This window comes from Cajanus cajan, chromosome 8, assembly GCF_000230855.2.
Source record: "Cajanus cajan strain Asha chromosome 8, NIPB_CcT2T_4, whole genome shotgun sequence".
Taxonomy (NCBI): domain Eukaryota; kingdom Viridiplantae; phylum Streptophyta; class Magnoliopsida; order Fabales; family Fabaceae; genus Cajanus; species Cajanus cajan.
This window is the reverse complement of record NC_138524.1, coordinates 8297786-8315282: the sequence shown is the minus strand read 5'-3', so window position 1 is coordinate 8315282 and position 17497 is coordinate 8297786. Positions and strand designations below refer to the sequence as shown.

The following is a 17497-nucleotide window of genomic DNA, read 5'->3' as shown; positions in this document are numbered from 1 at the left end:
ATATACCTCGTGTTGAGAGCCTATAGTCACGTGAAGCTCCTACCCTTTATTTCTATTAATTTAACAAAAACACTTGTAATACAATTTTTTTTTCAGTTCATCAATCTACATATTTGAAAATACATTTTTAACGCAGAATTTACGTCCCGGATGTGAAAATTCCAAAAGTTACAACCAGTAGTGGTGTTACTGTGGACGTGAAAAATCACTATTACAACTCGTTTATGTAATTTTTCCATAACTATATCAATTACACGAAGTGTTGATACTGGTTTTTCCAAACTAAGTCAAGTACTAGTACTGAACCAACAATTTATTGGTATAAAATTTATGAAAATAACACCGAATAATCTGATTCATGTTTTTTTTAAAGAAAAGTTTAGATTAAGAAAGTCTCTTGTTCATATTTAATTACTCGTGTAAGTTTTTGATTTAATTAATAATAAATAGAAATTTTGCGATTTAATAAAAAAGAGATTTTTCATTCATTGCATGTATGATCAAACTTAGCAGGACCACGTGTTTGACGAAGTAATTAAGTTCTGCCACCTTATCACTTGCTTCTCTAGCTAGCTACCCTCCAGCGCCTCATAAATCTCTTCTCTTGTGACTTCATTAAGCCCTTCAACACGCTCTTCACCTTCTCCACATTCTTAAGCTCTTCTTCAACACTTGCACCGAAAATTTTCATTTTCCTTTCCCCAACATTGAATGTATCATGGATCGTTGCGTTCCATAGTTGGCAGATCTAAAGCTTTAAGGTACGCAGTTCAAAAACATGTGGCATAAGGCATTATTCTCGTATATAGCTGTACCTAAACAAGGTGGCATTGTGGTTTGGCACCCATCCCCACCAAAGGACCCTTTTCTTTGAAAAAGTTAATAGGTTGTGTTAGTGTTGGTCATGATGAGTATAACATGATTTGATTACATTTTTGGATTAACATGCTTTCTAATATGTTCTAACGATCTAAGAGTCACCGCTGATTAAGATTGCCTTTGTCTAATCTAATCATCTCATTGCTGATTTCTGTGCTGACTCTCTCCTTCACGAGTGGCCCCACAGTGACACTGACCCCACAGACGACAAAGCAACATGTCACTGGGGGCCCACACTTGGGATGAAAACAACTCAGCTAGCGTTGAATTTCTTCTTTACGGTTTACGTACTTCTTAACCATATATGCCTTTGTCTTTCAAGCTAAGTTATATATATGATTAATGAATGATGTGTATAGAACTATAGATCCGTTACTAAAATCTTATCAATACTCTCCCACATTTTCAAGGGACATGACAATGTTTTCTTATAGTAGTTATTTGAAAGACTTAAAATTCAAATAATGATCAACTTTATGATAACTATTTTTTTGAACTTAAGTACTGCTTGAGAGATAGAGACCAATTCTCGAAATACTAACATTTATTTAAAGGGCTGTCTCTCCCAAATTATTTATCATAGCATCATGGTATGTAACTTTATTTATCTACATCCATTAAACTCTATCTACCTTCCTTCACTGTTTTTTTCTTTCTTTGTCTCGCATCTTTTCATTCAAGAAATGACAAAGCAGTACTTTATCTTTTTAGCCGTTAGCTATACCCTATTCTATTCTTTTGAAGTAAGTAAAATTTGGTGCTTGGAAATAGAAACAAGCTTATTCCACTTCATTTTTCATGTTTGTAATAAAGGGATATGCCTGTCCCTAATTTTTTATTTTTTTTATAAAAAAGTACAGATTCTATTATGACTTGATGACAATTGAGTAAATTCAGTGGGTCAGTTTGTTCATATGAAGGAAGAATGGATCAGGAAATGAGTGAAAAAACAGATGAGCTGTGAGGTGGTTTTATTTTGATAGATGTAAATTTGGAAGGGAGGTTGAAGGGTTGTTTTCAGTTAGCAATAGGTTACTTTCAGAGAGGTGAAGGACTAGATGGTTATTTCTTAAGCTTCAATTGAATCAATTCATATCTAGATGTTTTTGTTGTTTTTATAGAATAGACTCATTTGGTTAGGTCTCTATCCTCCCTATCTGTTTGCCATTTGTGTGACTAATTTTCTTCCTATTGCTCTTTATTGTTCTCCAATAATGAAACCTGGGGGTTGGTGAGCTTGGTTCCCATTACTCTAATTTACTTCTTTCTTGCTTTGTGTCAGTTTAGTGAACTAGTTTCTTTCCAAAACAAGGAAAAACGTGCATAATTTGAGGGGAAGTTATAAAACCTTGCAAACCCCCTAGCTATATTAGTCTTAGTCTTTGCTTTCTCAGTTGCTCATCATAGCTTTCTTTCTTTTTGTTTTGTTTTGTTTTGCTGATTTGACTTTCTTTGCACCGGTTCTGAATTATACAAACTTCAAAACCCTCTTCTTCTAGCTCCAAATTCTGAAAAGCTTTGCAGAATTGTAGGTGGAAACTATGGTTTCTTTTGCTACATTCCAGTCATAAACTCTGGAGGCTATTCTCAAGCCATGCTTCTACCAGTATTAATTTATTTGTGTGGTGTAAGATGTAACAATTCTGTCGGTTCATCTGTCTTCCTTCAATTGAACATTATTGCAAATTGGTTGTTGACTTTTAATTTATGAGTCCTAGCCACTCTCTCTCAATGTTACTATTCCAGTCCCTTTAGCTGCTATCTACTCTATTAAATTTTCAAACCTTCACTGCTTTTATACATTGCTAATTAGTCAATAAGCTCCCCACTGCCATCGCTTTATGTTTGTTTCAGTACATGTTGCTGAGGGTGAATAACCATGTCTCTGACGTTTGTTGACCAACCCAGCATTTGTTCCTTCCTAACCCCTTTTTACCTTAATTACATACACTGGCTGTAAAATTTAGGTCAAAAAAAGAAACTTTCTATCCCCTTATCAGTATTGAAATGATTGGCGTCCATTTCCTTGCTGTATCATAGGCTAGAAACCAAAAAAAATCTTGATTTGTTTGTGTGCAGCTAGTAATGTTCTGATTAATTAATCTTGTGGATCATTTTGCCCTTTTGCTTTCACAGATGAGGATTGGACTCGGGATATTTGAAGACTAAGCCTGTTCTTCTTAATATAGGTTTGCCAATTGATGCTATTTTCTTTCTTTTTCAATTATGATCTCTAAAATCGCAAAGTTATTTCAATTGAGAATAAGCCATAATTAAGTTTTGTCAGTTGCTTCACTTTCATGTTTCCAGCCTCATATATGCTTTTGAAAGTTGTTCATATATATTTTTCATATATCTTGATAGTTTGATAGTTTGACCATCTACACAGTTCTTAAAATTGCTTAAATACGTTGTGGCCATTAATTGGTTAAATCTCTAGATCTCTCTTTCTGTTTCTTTGCTGTCTTGTATCTGAAATGATGTAGCTACATGTTGCTCATGATTTCTTTTGCGATCAGCAGATGAATTTATTGTCTTTGGAAATCATCAACCATATGTGACTTGTTTCATAACACGAGGAGCATTATTCCTCAAGTATTTCTATGGCATCTAAATGGTTTCCTTTCTTTTACTTGCAGTGTATGGGTTGGAATAAATGAAGTCGCAGCTCAAAATTGCTCTTGCTTTAGTTATTAGCTTTCTATGGATTCAGCACTCATTTTGTGGTTAGTATAACAATTTAGAAAATATTTGGTAATTGTCTCTCCAATTGTTTCCAGTAACATGGCTTATGCTCTGAAATTTAGTTGCTTGCCTGCTTAAACAAAAAATATGAGGAATATGTTAGTTTTTGATATGTTGGGCATCCCAAGTGAACCAATTTTTTTTTTTTTTTTTTGTTTTTTTCTTGCCATTATTCTTTGCAGATGAAACTTCTGATACATCTAGCTTAAACAAGTGGAGATGTAGATGTTCTTTCCAAGGGAACCAGAGCTACTCTCTTGCTAATTGTTCAAAGTCATGTGATTGCCACTCAGGTATGCTGTTAATTTCTATTGGAATGAGGACCAAGAGCCTTACGCTGTGGTTTGTTAGGACTTAGGAACCTACAAGCAAGACAACTGAGAAAAGAAAGAAAGAAAAATCTACAAAGCTTTAATAATACCCCAAATGTTGCTGTACAACATTTCTAATACTATCAATTTAAAATGAAACTTCTTCTACTCCCCTCTAATCTTTCTTTTCTTTAATGAGCTACTCTTAACCAACACCTAACCAATTCTTCTGTACTGTGTCATATGAGTTTTCCCTTTCTTTTTCACTTCTATTATATTCTTACACTTGGTTATTTAGCTTGACCTTTGCCTTTGTGTATGCTTAGTGGATGTATTTTTGCAAAAGTTCCTGGTAAATCAAATTCATTTAGATTCATAAAAGTTTCTTTTATTATAAATTTCAAAATATATTTATTGAAAGCAGAACAAACTACAGAGTGGCAAAAACTCATTAATTGGATATTAGTAGGTGTTGTTCAACTTTGATCCTCCAAATGTTTCATTGTAGAATTCACGTTTAAATGTTGACTAGCACAAAAAGAACTTTTTGGAACTAAAGTTTTACATTTATTGAGATGCTAAAGTGGCTAATTGTGGTTGATGACCAATATGCATGGTAGGAATGCAATATGTTTTCTCCATTTGGGTGAAATGCGGATACAGTGATCACAGCCTGAATATTATATGGTGACTGTTTTTCCTTCCATGTAGATGCTGAAGAGAGTGCATCTGTATGGACATGCATATGTGATCCCAATGGATTTCCCAGAGTGGCAGCAGATGGTCATAGCCCTAATTGCTTCAACGCTTGCAACTGCACCTGGGGTATCTTTCCATCTGTCCCTTTTGCACTAATCCTAAATTTCCATCTCTTTAAGATTCACTAACTATTGATTCCTGAAGCTGATTTAGATGGACTAATGTCAAGCCATAAATGGATATTTATATACTGGGAAAAGTTTTGGGGGGTAAACTCTTATTTATGGATTTTTAAGACAAATTTTCTATAACAGATCACTTCTTATTTTTCTTTTACAATTTTTTGCCTCTTTTTGTCGTATTTTTGTCTTACTGATATAGGAAAAGGCTTATAACGTTCCATACAAAATTACTGGCTTGTTCCTAGATCAAGCAACTCAGAAACTGAATATATAATTTTTTTTGTGTTCTTCAGGAACTGTCAGCATGCCAGGAGGTCCAAAGAAACATGTTTCCAGCAAGATTGTTGTAGTTATACTATTAATATGTGTTATATGCACAACCATTGCATTTCTTGTCTCAGTTGTATGCTATGTCTACCGAAGGGACAGATGTACTATTCAATCACCAATATTCTCAGCAGATAAGGAAACAAGTAGTGGTAGTACTACCAATTTAATTAGTCATAGGTCAGGCACTTCTTCAGTGCCAGAAACAAAATTTGCAATAAATTCTTCAATTTGTCATATTTCAGGTAAGTTGGTTTTTTAATAGTAATTCCTTGATTTTAATTTCAATCCTCAAATGTAACCTTTTTCAATATTTAAGAATGTGTACTCAAATTCCAATGTTCTTATGTTAATTCATTAGTTCTTAATGCATTTTCCTTGTGTAGGATGCTTTCAGAAAGCCTCTTTCTTATTTGGGAGCCCAAAAGAAACTTATCATGGAAATATTATTCAATTTTCATTAGCTGAACTGGAAAATGCCACTGAAAACTTTTCATCTTCCAACCTAATTGGGCTAGGTGGAAGTAGTTATGTATACCTAGGTCGGTTGAAAGATGGTAGCAATGTGGCAGTTAAACGACTAAAAGATCAGGGATGGCCAGAAGTAGACTCTGCATTTTTCAAGGAGGTTGTACCTAATCTTGCAATATCAGTATTCTTTGACTGGTTATTTTATGTTATAATGTCTCAAAATGTCTAGATAAATGATGAACCTAAAACATTTTTATTTCTGTACAACATTCATAGTAATTAACCATGTTATTGTTTGTGCAGATTGAACTATTATCTAGACTTCATCATTGCCATTTGGTGCCTTTGCTTGGATACTGCTCAGAGTTAAAAGGAAAACATGTTCAAAGGTTACTGGTATTTGACTACATGGCTAATGGAAATTTGAGGGACTGTTTAGATGGAGTTTCTGGAAAACATATCGATTGGGCTACTCGTGTCATGATTGCAATAGGAGCTGCAAGGGGCTTGGAGTATCTCCACGAAGCGGCTGCTCCCAGAATTCTTCATAGAGATGTCAAATCAACTAACATTCTTCTGGATGAAAATTGGCAAGCAAAGGTATGGATCTTGTTTGTCTGGATGGTAGTAGCAAATTGGGATTTATTTTAGAAGAAATTATACACCTGGATTTGCATACTTGTGATACAAGGCTATTAAGATACAGAAAGTACATGCAGTTAGTGGTTGTTTTGAACTAAAATAACTAAAATTCTGTAAAACCTTTCTCGCCATTGAATTTCTTTAGTAAAATCTGCTGAAGTGATTGATTCTTTAGGAAATTGAGTTAACGATTATACCATAGGTGGTAGTTGTCACCTAAGTCATAAGGTATGCTTCAATAATCTTTTCAAATATCCAACTTGCAGATAACTGATCTTGGTATGGCTAAAAACTTGAGATCTGATGATCTCCCCAGCTGTTCAAATTCTCCAGCAAGAATGCAGGGAACATTTGGCTATTTTGCACCTGAGTATGCCATTGTTGGTAGAGCTTCTCTTGAGTCAGATGTCTTCAGTTTTGGGGTGGTTCTTCTTGAGCTTATCAGTGGTCGGCAACCGATCCATAAATCTACAGGAAAAGAAGAAAGCCTTGTTATATGGGTATTTTAAGTTATCCTCATAACATTTAACCAGAATTTACATTTGTTCATATGAGGAAGATCCTCAATGTGCTCAATTAAATGTTTATAACATGACATAATTTTTCATGAGGGTCTTTGACTTATATCATCTCTGACTCCATTAGTTTTTTATTTTTCATTTCAATCATTGATTCATCATGTCTTTTGCATTCTTATATCTCATATTCCACCTACAATCCTGAATCAGGATAATTGAGTTTGGACCTGTTTGGGTAAACATCTTCAAAAGTATTTCTAGGAGAGCAAAATAAGAAGGAAAAATGAAATAAGTTTATACATAAACTAAAGTTAGCTTATATATAAGTTATTTTGTAGAAGTTCCCTTTTATTAGCTTTTCCATAATTTAATTTTTAACGTATGCATAGACTAGTTTTACTTTATGTAGAAACTTATTTTAATTTTCCTTTATATTTTTCTCACTTAGAAGTACTTCTAGAGAAACTTATTCAAACATACTCTTTATTGATAATGACCTGCTTCAAAATGAACTAGTTGCATAGCTTAATGAATTCAACCAGAAAAGATTACGGACAACCAAGTATTGATATAGATTGGTCAAATTCTGTTTTAGGCTACTCCTCGCCTACAGGATAGTAGGCGAGTAATATCGGAGTTGGTTGATCCACAACTGAAAGGAAACATCCCAGAAGAGGAGGTGCAGGTAATGGCATACTTAGCAAAGGAGTGTTTGCTGCTGGATCCTGACACTCGACCAACCATGAGTGAGGTTGTTCAGATTCTTTCAAGTATTTCCCCTGGAAAATCTAGGAGGAGAAGAAACATTCCAACTAGCCTCTTTCAGGTAAACACATTCACTATCATGATTCGTGTTTTTATTTCTAATAATTGAAGTGTTTCTAGTTTAATAAGGTTTCATATTTTTCAACTATTTGAAGTTTTCATGTATAATTTGCTTGTCTGAATGTTACATCAGCTGCTATCATAGAACATTATCGTGTAGAGTGAAAATTAAACTATATCCTGATATTTTTCTTTCTGGATATCTATAGGAACCAGAGGCCGCAGAAAAGCAAAGGCAAGCTACACATGGTAAATTTCCATCACACAGTTCATTGCCACTATATATTGATCACAATCTATGTGCTGAGAACAAAAATAAAGAAGCAGATACAGTTTCAGCTGAGTCTATGGAGAGTTTGATCCTCTTGACTGCAAAATCTGATGGCTCTTGTGCATCAGAAGAGGAAATAGTAGACCTAACCGAGCCTAGGTTTGAAGCATTCTGCATCACAAATGGCAACAACCCTTGAAAACATTACACCTGGCGAGGGAAGAAGTTTGAGGAGTTTATGTTGTGTACACTTTCTGTTCAAGGCTCAACGAGATATCATGAGAGATGCTGCAAATATTCTGGTTTTGAGACTATCTTCAATTTGTTTTGAAAGGAAAATATTCGTTTGTTTCTTGTACAGAAAAGCATAGGATTATAGGAGATTCTGGTTCTTCTTTATTTGGAGAAAAACCAGATTACATACACATTAAATTAAAGGTTTTGGTCATAGAAATATTTCTCTTACAAATATATTTGATACTGACTCTACTGACCTATGCAGTAGATGAAATAAACTTTCTTAATACATATACATTGCCAAAAGAATCCACCACCATATCCTTTTTGTGAGTTATCTTCCCAAAAGGGAAAGGTTCATAAATTAAATGAAACTAAAGTTTGTACACTCTAAAAGAAAATGGTATTTTAACAAGTTTCATCCATTCAGAATTAATACCAATGATGTGGTCCTTTCTTTTTCTTAATCTTTGTTGATATATGTTTATATGTCTATTGATATGTGATAGACTACAGTTGTTGAGTTGTTTTATGGGATAATATGAGAGGTTAAACAATACTTTGGGGATGGATTTGGTCCATTTATATAAATAGACAAACAAATTGCACCTGACATGATATTGTGTGGACGCATGAGTTAGTTTAGGGTGTCGTCTGTGATATTGAATCCGTATCTGAATGGTTAATGAATTGTGACTTGAGAAAAGGATGGTTTCAATTTCATGGCATTGAATGTACACGTATGTATAATATAAGAAACCTGTGTGCCTTCATGCATCAGTATATTGGAACTTATAAACGTAGAAGCAACCCTTCCTGGTCCCCTATTTCTTGGATTCATCTTAAGGCACTTATCTTTGCACAATTTTTGGATAACTTGGGGAATACAACAATACACCTCTAGATATACACTTTTTTTTTTTTTTTTTAATTAAAACTATGAATAAGACTAATTAATTAAAAAAAAATGAGAACTATAAGAATATGTGACTTTTAATAAATTTTAGACGATGGTATTGAGTATGTAAAACAAAGGTCTAATACATTTGTAGGTCCTTGAAATTTTTTTAGTTTTTTTTATTAAGTTTCTAAACTATAAAAATTTATGATTGAGTTATTGTTTTTTTCTTCTTCAAATTTTTACGACCCATTAACTTATACTCACGGATCTAATTGAAAAAAATTGTAAAAGACTAGGAACTTAATTAAAAAACTAAAAAAAATATTTAATATAAAACTTTTGTGTCTTAAAATGTTTTTTTTTTATTTTTTATTTTTGAAATGAAAAGAATAAGATATATATTATTTTTTAGATAATTACATATAAAATAATTAGATAGATTGTGAAAGTTATAATTTCTTCTTAAAAGCTAGAGTTGTTAAAAGTATAAAACTTAATAAGTACTATAAGTATTGTTAGTATTTATTTTAATTAGAATTAATGTTTTGCTTTGATAATATATAGGGACATCTAATAAAATTATGTAAAACTTCAATTTTAAATAGAAAAACCACCACCAACACTTACTGTATTTCATGCAACAAGTTTTTTCCTTGTAAAACTTTGGTCTACCTAATGGTTTGTTGAGTCAACCCAAACAATCTATTTTGACAACTATATTAATAATATAATACCGTCCTTAAATGATAGTTAATCGTTAAAATATATTAACTATATAAATGCATCATTCCATAAAGTGAGTCAATAATGATTTTAAATTTTAGGATAGAGAGGAATCTTTAATGAAATTTTTAGGATATGCAAATTATATTACATGTTTTTCATTACTAAACTCTGTTAGGAATAATACATTCACTCTTAACTTCTTGATTGTATTATTTTTCATTCAAAATTTGGATTTCACTTTAATAATATACATAATTAATAAGTGATTTTGTTAGATTTGAAAGAGAAGATAAAGAATATTCTATAGAAGTTAATAGTTTATAAACTAGTGAATTAATTACAAAACTTAAAAAAGATTAAGAAATTAGTTACAAAATTTTATAGTTTATAAATTTATATTAAAAAAATCTCAAAAGTTCGAACATTGTTAGCGTAATATTATAATTTGATAAAAGAAAAAACACAAAAGTTCATTGGACCTATGGATTTATTGGAGCTACATAAAAATAATAAAAATAAAAGTGTCCTAGAGTTATTTCTAACATTACAGACTTAACGTTCCATAAGAATTAATACAACGTACTGACCAATCTTACTGATATTAATATCTTGAACGGATCTATTTTCAATCCTTTAAGAGAAAAAGACATAAAGCAATTCACCAGTCTTACGAATATTAATATCTTAAACGGATTTATTTTCAATACTTAAGAGAAAAAGATAAGAGAGAGAGAGTTCTCTTTCTTTCAACAATTGCGATTGCCTAATAATGGATTAGGATATTGGCTAAGCCACTTGCATTTCTCTAAGGAATTTACGTCACTGAGCATTTAGAGAAGGAAACATTATATGTTCTCCATAAAACATGATATCTGTGTTCTCTTAACTATTCCTTGTTGAAGTTAAGTTTGTCATTTTTGAAGCTGCATGTTTTATAATATTTTTTTTAGCAGATAAGATGCTGTTTTGTCCCATTTTGTGTCAAATGTATTAAGTCATGATATTTCAATAATTCATTTTTGGTCAGTAATGCCTTATATTTGTTTACTATATATGATCAACAGATCATTTAATTAGGTTTTATATAGTTAAGAAAATATTTCCATTTTAATATATTACAAATGATTAAAATATAAAATTAAAATTAAAATAATCTAATAATTTTCCTTTCTAAAGATCCGGAGTCTTCGCTAGATTGATTTAAAATATATATTGTCAATGTTATAATATTAGAGAAGTTAATCAAGTGTTTGTGGAAAAAAATATATTATTAAGGTGACAAGAACTTTGCATTGTAATACATATATAAAAGTGGCTCATTGTTTTGAGTAACTAATAGTTATTTTGTGCAGTTTAATTGAAGCTTATTCATTTGACAAATTATAAAAAGAATAAGATCACGCTTTGGTAAATTAATTAGTTAAGAGAAATATAAGAATTAAATTATTGAACCACTTTGCAACATAATAAAAATATGGATGTAGCTGGATAGGGTTGGCTTGTCAATGTCATAATTCGTGTTTCTAAGATTTTTATATATATTATGAATAGATGAACAAATTTTAATATAAATCACGAAATATAATATTTGTTTAAATATAAACTATATATGCACTAAAAATAATTTAATAACATACTCAATAGTAATATAATACTTATTATTAAATTTTTTTTTTAAATTATGGATATAATTAATATGTTTTGGTATATTATTAATTAAAAAATATAAATATAAATTATAATAGCACATAATATATGTTGTTAAATTTTATTCAAAATTAATACATACTAAAATTATATATAAAAGTATTTGTAAATGTATTAAAGAAAAGGTTCAATTCTTTAAAAGAAAATGACAAAAATTACAATTCTTCAATGGTGCACACTAAAATTGATCTCATTGCAACTTTAAGAGCACTATTTGTTTATAATCTGATATAAGATTTTAAGGTAAATAATTATTTATAATTTGAAATTTTTTTGATGCAATAATAATCCCAAAATTAAAAATAGTTAAGAATGGTGTTGATGTTAAATATAATAATAAATTACATCAGACTTTGAATATATAAGTTAAGTCTGATTTATAAAATTAAAGTCTAAATCTAATTTATTATTTTTTATAAACTTTTTTATAGGTATCTTTTTAAAAGCCTAACTCAACTTATTAATCTGTTTAAAAAGTTTATTTTACGTTAACAATGTTAAATGGTCATGTAAAAATTATTAACTTCTTTTTGAAAAAAGTTATTAATTTATAATCATGATATTAAAGTTAAAAAACATTAAAAAGAAGTTATATTAAAACCACACTCAATTAGAGAGTAATAGTGTACTTCCATGACCAAATAATAGAAATTCAAAAAACTTAAATGATATATTACATCTAAGCTTTTATATATGATATAGCAATTGATAAGACTTGAATTCTAATTCCATACAACTACGTTTTCTCAACATTTTTGAGCAACTTAAGAATATACGAAAATCTTTCCTTTCATACACACCGATAATTGATTTCAACACGTAATTACGTACGCAGGTGAAACTTTTCCTAGCTATATGATTCATCATATTAATTAAAGCGTGCTACGGTCGTAGTCAGAAAAAATTTTCATGGACGTCCATGTGCATGGCTTGTTATAACACAAATGAGTGTATATAAATATCTCTCAAGTGTAACTTAGGAACCAGCACCTCAACTTTCTCACATTTCACTAAGCAAATAGTTTTCCATAGTCATTGCTATGGCTTTCAAAACCCTATTCCATTGGACTTTGGCTTTACTTTTGGTTCTTGAATTTTGTGTTTTTGAGGCTAATGCTCGCACTCTTGAAGATGCTTCAATGCGTGAGAGACATGAGCAGTGGATGGTTCAACATGGAAGAACCTACATGGACTCTTCTGAGAAAGAGTTGAAATATCAGATATTCAAGGAAAACGTGCAACGCATAGAGGCCTTTAACAACGCTGGAAACAAACCTTACAAGCTAGGCATCAACCAGTTTGCTGATCTCACAAATGAGGAATTCAAAGCCAGAAATAGATTCAAGGGTCATATGTGCTCCACAATAACAAAGACACCCACATTTAAGTATGAACATGTGACAGCAGTGCCAGCTTCATTGGATTGGAGAAAGAAAGGAGCTGTCACGCCCATTAAAGATCAAGGCGAATGTGGTATGTGTTTTAATTTGATGATATCTGAAATTTACAAGTACTAAGACTTATAATTGAATGTATTTTTGTCATTCAGGAAGTTGTTGGGCATTTTCTGCTGTGGCAGCAACAGAAGGAATCACCAAGCTGAGTACTGGCAAATTGGTCTCATTATCGGAACAAGAGCTCGTTGATTGTGACACAAAGGGTGTGGACCAAGGTTGTGAAGGAGGTCTTATGGACGATGCCTTCAAATTTATTTTGAAAAACAAAGGACTCACTACAGAATCTATTTACCCTTATAAGGGTGTTGATGGAAAATGCAATACAAAAGCAGTAGGCAAGCATGCAGCTAGCATTAAGGGGTACGAGGATGTTCCTGCCAATAGTGAGAGTGCACTTCTCAAAGCTGTGGCTAACCAACCAGTTTCTGTGGCCATTGATGCTAGTGGATTCGAGTTTCAATTTTATTCAGGTGGTGTCTTTAATGGATCATCATGTGGCATCAACTTGGATCATGGTGTCACTGCTGTGGGGTATGGAAGTAATAATGGAACTAAATATTGGTTGATCAAGAATTCGTGGGGAGTAAAGTGGGGTGAACAAGGATACATTAGGATGCAAAGAGATGTTGCTGCTAAGGAAGGATTGTGTGGAATAGCAATGCAAGCTTCTTATCCCACTGCATAATTGGTAAACTTTGTTACTACTATTTCATAATCTATATATGCAACGTACAAACCAATGGAACTGTGGTAACACTACTGTGTGATATTTATAGGTTTGAAGAACTTATAGAAAGTGACAGATTCAAACCTTATCTGTTGTAAAAAGAAATATCATGAATAATTTATACTTGTTTACTGTATCAATCGATATATAGATGGAAACTATTTTACCTTTCTAAAATTTCTTCTAAATCATTGTCGGGATTCGGAAGTTCATAATTAAAAACTGAAAGTTTTATTTAAACTTTTGCATTTTAATCCCCACAAATGTATATATTGAGATAATAAAAAAATAATCATTTAATTATATAAATTAAAATTATTTTATTAGATTCTTTCCATGAATGAAACTGATCCAAGTATATAAAAATTAGCTTCTTATATTAAATAAAAATAATTATCTTACACGATAGTATTTTTAAGAGTTTTTTTTTTAATATATGTGAAAAGAATTTAAAGATTTTTAACTTTTTATCTAATTTAATTTTTTATTTGTCATATTTATTGATAAATTAAAATTTAATATTTTATAATAAATTATCAATAATAATCTTATGTCTCAATTTAAATTATTTATCTTAAATAAAAATACATATTTATAAAATTTTTAAATAATTAGATATACAAATATATTATTTATTTATTTAATTTATTATAAAATTTAGTTATATATAATAAACATTTATTTTGTGAAATGCACAAGTTAAAATATAAGTATTTAATTTAATTTTGAAGATAATAGAATAATTATAACAATGCTTAAATATATTTTAGTCTTTACCCAATGAGAAAGTTTTGATTTTGGTCTCTATAATTTTTTTCATCTCTAAAATTTGTAAATATTATTTTTAATCTCTATTATTATGTAATCAATTAAACTATTTATTTATTTATTAAAAAGGTTAAAAGACTATTTTATGTGTTACTTATGATTATTAGTGATATAAGATCATGCATGGCATTTCTAAAATTTTCTATACATTTTAAAATCAAATGTTATTTATTTACTCTAAAAGGGCAATTAAGAAAAAATAATGAATTTAGATTTCGATCGTCATAATGAAAATGATATAGAAAAATATTTTATATGAAGAAAAACCAAAATTTGTTATTTTTTAATAATTAAAATTAATGCTTACAAATTTTAAGAAATGAAAAACCAAAAAAAAAATATTATCATGGATCAAAATCAAAATTTATTTATTTTATATGATTAAAATCATATTTAAGTCTTATAGTAATAATATTTTAAAAATAATAAGATTTGTTAAAACCAAAAACAAATGGAGTTAATTTAAATTAAACAAATTATTTGTTTAAAGAAACTTTTTTTTTTATACATATATAAAAGATATGCTCATTTGATAGTTGGTATGCATGGCAATAAGGTGGGTCAATGGTAGATTTTGCTCCCCCATCCCTACCCTTAAAAGGTGTCAAACAGGTTGGATTCGCCCCGTCTAACCTAACTTACACGAGACAAATATTATTTTAGGCTACGTTAGCTTAACCTAAATTCTTTTTTATTCTATTTTTTGGTCCAACTTGACCCATGTTAGGCCAGATTAAATTGGCCTAATTAAAAATATGAAAAAAATTAAATCTATTTTTTTACAATGAAAAAAAAGTAAAATTATAATATGATTAATTGATATTTTACACTAGTTATAAATGAGCATAGCTAGTCACAAATGTGATCAATTGTTGAAGTGTTTTTACAATTGGATTTAAAATAATGATTTAACAATTTATTCACAATTTAAACCCTTTCAAATTCAACACAACTATATGGAAGATCATGCTTAATAATACATTTAGGAAGTGCATCTCTATAAGTCTTAGGATCAAATTTTCATTGTTTCAATGAACTAAATGTTGTATATAAGGTATTAAAAAAGGAAGAAGTCCCACATTGGCTAGTATTGTCTTTGGAGAATGGTTTATATATCAAGTTATGATATAAACATATAAAGAGGTTAGTAAGAATAGTGAGGCTTGTGCACATATACTTGGACCAAGGAGGTTGTTGTAGTGTAAGTTAATCAATTTGCCACCTAAGCATGAGATGCACAGGCTTCTCACAAATTTTTACGTCCTTTTGATATTATTTTAAATAATTTCAAAAATTAAGGGGCTTCAAGAGAGTAACGATTTTAACATCTTTTGAAATTGATTACTCATAATATCTCATTTTAATGGTTTTTTTATTTTTTGATAGTAACAATCATGTTTTGATGTGTTTATTTTATAGGAGTTGTGTTGGGTGTTAGGTTGGATCAACTAAAGGAAATTATAAAACGGTTTCTCTTCAAGAGAGAAGGACTAGAGAGAGGTTTCTTTGAGTGAACCTTCCCCTTATTCTTTTTTCCTCTACGGCTGAGAAGCCCTTTTCTTCCTTCCTTATAACTGATTAGAGGCATGGTGGTGAGGATTCTGAGTTGGTGAAGTTGAGGATCTCTCCTTGTAGTTGTACGGAGCTCGTTGTCTTTTCAGTTCCTTTTATCAGTTTCAAATTGTCAACGAGATAAAGGAAGCTTGCATTGTTTCCATGTGGTATACATGTTGATTAATACCTTTCAAAATCACTAATTTTGTGTTGTATTCTTAGATTTATTGGTTTTTGAGTTGTGGGTCACAAAGAGGATTTGGTGTTTTGATGTTCTCTTAAGTAAGTTGACAAAAAAAATGGATAATCTTAATGTCTTGATAGTTGCATGTATTGTTTGTGGTTCAAAATCAGTTGAAAATGTTGCATATATATGTAAATTTGATATTGCATGTAATTGATTTCTAAGTTCCATGTGTGAATATGAAGTTTCGGGGTTCAATAACTTGGTGATTGTTCTTGTCTCGATGCTGAGTATTGCTTTTGATGCCAAGCATTTGAGCTCACAAAGATTTCAATGTTGAGTGTTGCTCCTGATGTTGAGCATTGGGCTCATAGAGAATTAGGTGTTGAACATTGCTCCTAGTGCTAAGCGACAAATTCTTTGTTGCTCCCCCCTGTTCCTCTTGATGAAATTACTAAAAGGGGTTCTTAAAGTTGAGAATCTTTGGCTCATGGGGAATCCTTGATGTATGATTGCATATTGTTTTGATTGTGAAATCTTGATGTATATGTATGTTGAAAGTTGATAGATGAATTGATGATGTTAAGATGTAAGTTGTATATTGATACATGTTGTATGATATTTTAAGTTGCCTTATAGTTGAATAACAATATATGAATTGTATGACAAATGACGTATGATGATAATTATGTTAAGGTGAAAGGTGGTTGTACGTTGATGATGTATATGTTGTAAGATGAATATTAATAATTGTTAAAGTTGTAAAGTTGTTATGTATGTTAAAAGATGATTAAGTTTTAAAGATGTAAGTTGATATGATGTTATGTTATTGTATGGTTAAAACATAAGTTGAATGATGTCTTAACTGTAACGATATACGATGATAAGTTGTTAGACATGTGGATACATGTTTATATTCAGATACATAGAAACTAGAAGAGTTTTCGAAGTTTAATATCTCATTGTGGGAATATACGTTATGTTGAACTCTTCAATAAGTAAGTTGACTTTTGAATGAGTAATTAAAAAATGAATTTAATTATTTAAAGAAATTAAATAATTATTAAATTGAAACGTGGTTGAGGTTGAAAGCACTCTGTCTACGCCTAGAGAATTTCACAATAGGGAGCCTCTAGAGCTCCTATGCCTAGTGTGACCATGCTCATGTACGTCAACGTGATCATTATAAAAAGCCTTTTATCGCTTCACGTCTGACGAACCTATGTGGCACTTGATGCGATATCAATAAGGGTTTTTCTTGCATAATGTACGAATTACAAATGATACAACTTACAAATATGACTCT

At 30.6% G+C, this 17497-nt stretch overlaps 2 protein-coding genes across 8 annotated transcripts; both read left to right on the top strand.

Moving 5' to 3' along the window:
* Nucleotides 1-616: 616 nt before the first annotated feature.
* LOC109798441 (receptor-like serine/threonine-protein kinase NCRK) lies at nt 617-8398 on the top strand. Of its 7 annotated transcripts, none has more exons than XM_020358729.3 (11): nt 617-761; nt 3016-3068; nt 3519-3605; nt 3807-3917; nt 4647-4760; nt 5110-5388; nt 5530-5771; nt 5918-6214; nt 6523-6756; nt 7370-7600; nt 7809-8398. In XM_020358729.3, the coding sequence occupies exons 3-11, from the start codon at nt 3536-3538 to the stop codon at nt 8067-8069; spliced, it is 1839 nt and encodes a 612-aa protein (XP_020214318.1). In that variant the 5' UTR covers nt 617-761; nt 3016-3068; nt 3519-3535; the 3' UTR covers nt 8070-8398. The 7 variants fall into 7 exon arrangements, with proteins under 7 accessions (XP_020214318.1, XP_020214320.1, XP_020214322.1 ...); XM_020358731.3 differs by lacking the exon at nt 617-761 and adding an exon at nt 1707-1925; XM_020358733.3 differs by lacking the exon at nt 617-761 and adding an exon at nt 1707-1940.
* A 4009-nt stretch (nt 8399-12407) lies between these two features.
* LOC109798255 (senescence-specific cysteine protease SAG39) lies at nt 12408-13765 on the top strand. Its single transcript, XM_020358459.3, has 2 exons — nt 12408-12914; nt 12991-13765. Exons 1-2 carry the CDS (start codon nt 12482-12484, stop codon nt 13581-13583), a joined length of 1026 nt encoding a protein of 341 aa, XP_020214048.1. The 5' UTR covers nt 12408-12481; the 3' UTR covers nt 13584-13765.
* The last annotated feature ends 3732 nt before the right edge of the window (nt 13766-17497 follow it).

What these genes read in the sequence shown, in the direction of transcription:
- LOC109798441 (XM_020358729.3), top strand. Translation starts at nt 3,536, where the DNA reads ATGAAGTCGCAGCTCAAAATTGCTCTTGCTTTAGTTATTAGCTTTCTA. An exon ending in GATTCAGCACTCATTTTGTG is followed by an intron (nt 3,606 to 3,806) that starts GTTAGTATAACA and finishes TATTCTTTGCAG; the next exon opens with ATGAAACTTCTGATACATCT. An exon ending in AAGAAAGCCTTGTTATATGG is followed by an intron (nt 6,757 to 7,369) that starts GTATTTTAAGTT and finishes ATTCTGTTTTAG; the next exon opens with GCTACTCCTCGCCTACAGGA.
- LOC109798255 (XM_020358459.3), top strand. Translation starts at nt 12,482, where the DNA reads ATGGCTTTCAAAACCCTATTCCATTGGACTTTGGCTTTACTTTTGGTT. An exon ending in TAAAGATCAAGGCGAATGTG is followed by an intron (nt 12,915 to 12,990) that starts GTATGTGTTTTA and finishes TTTGTCATTCAG; the next exon opens with GAAGTTGTTGGGCATTTTCT.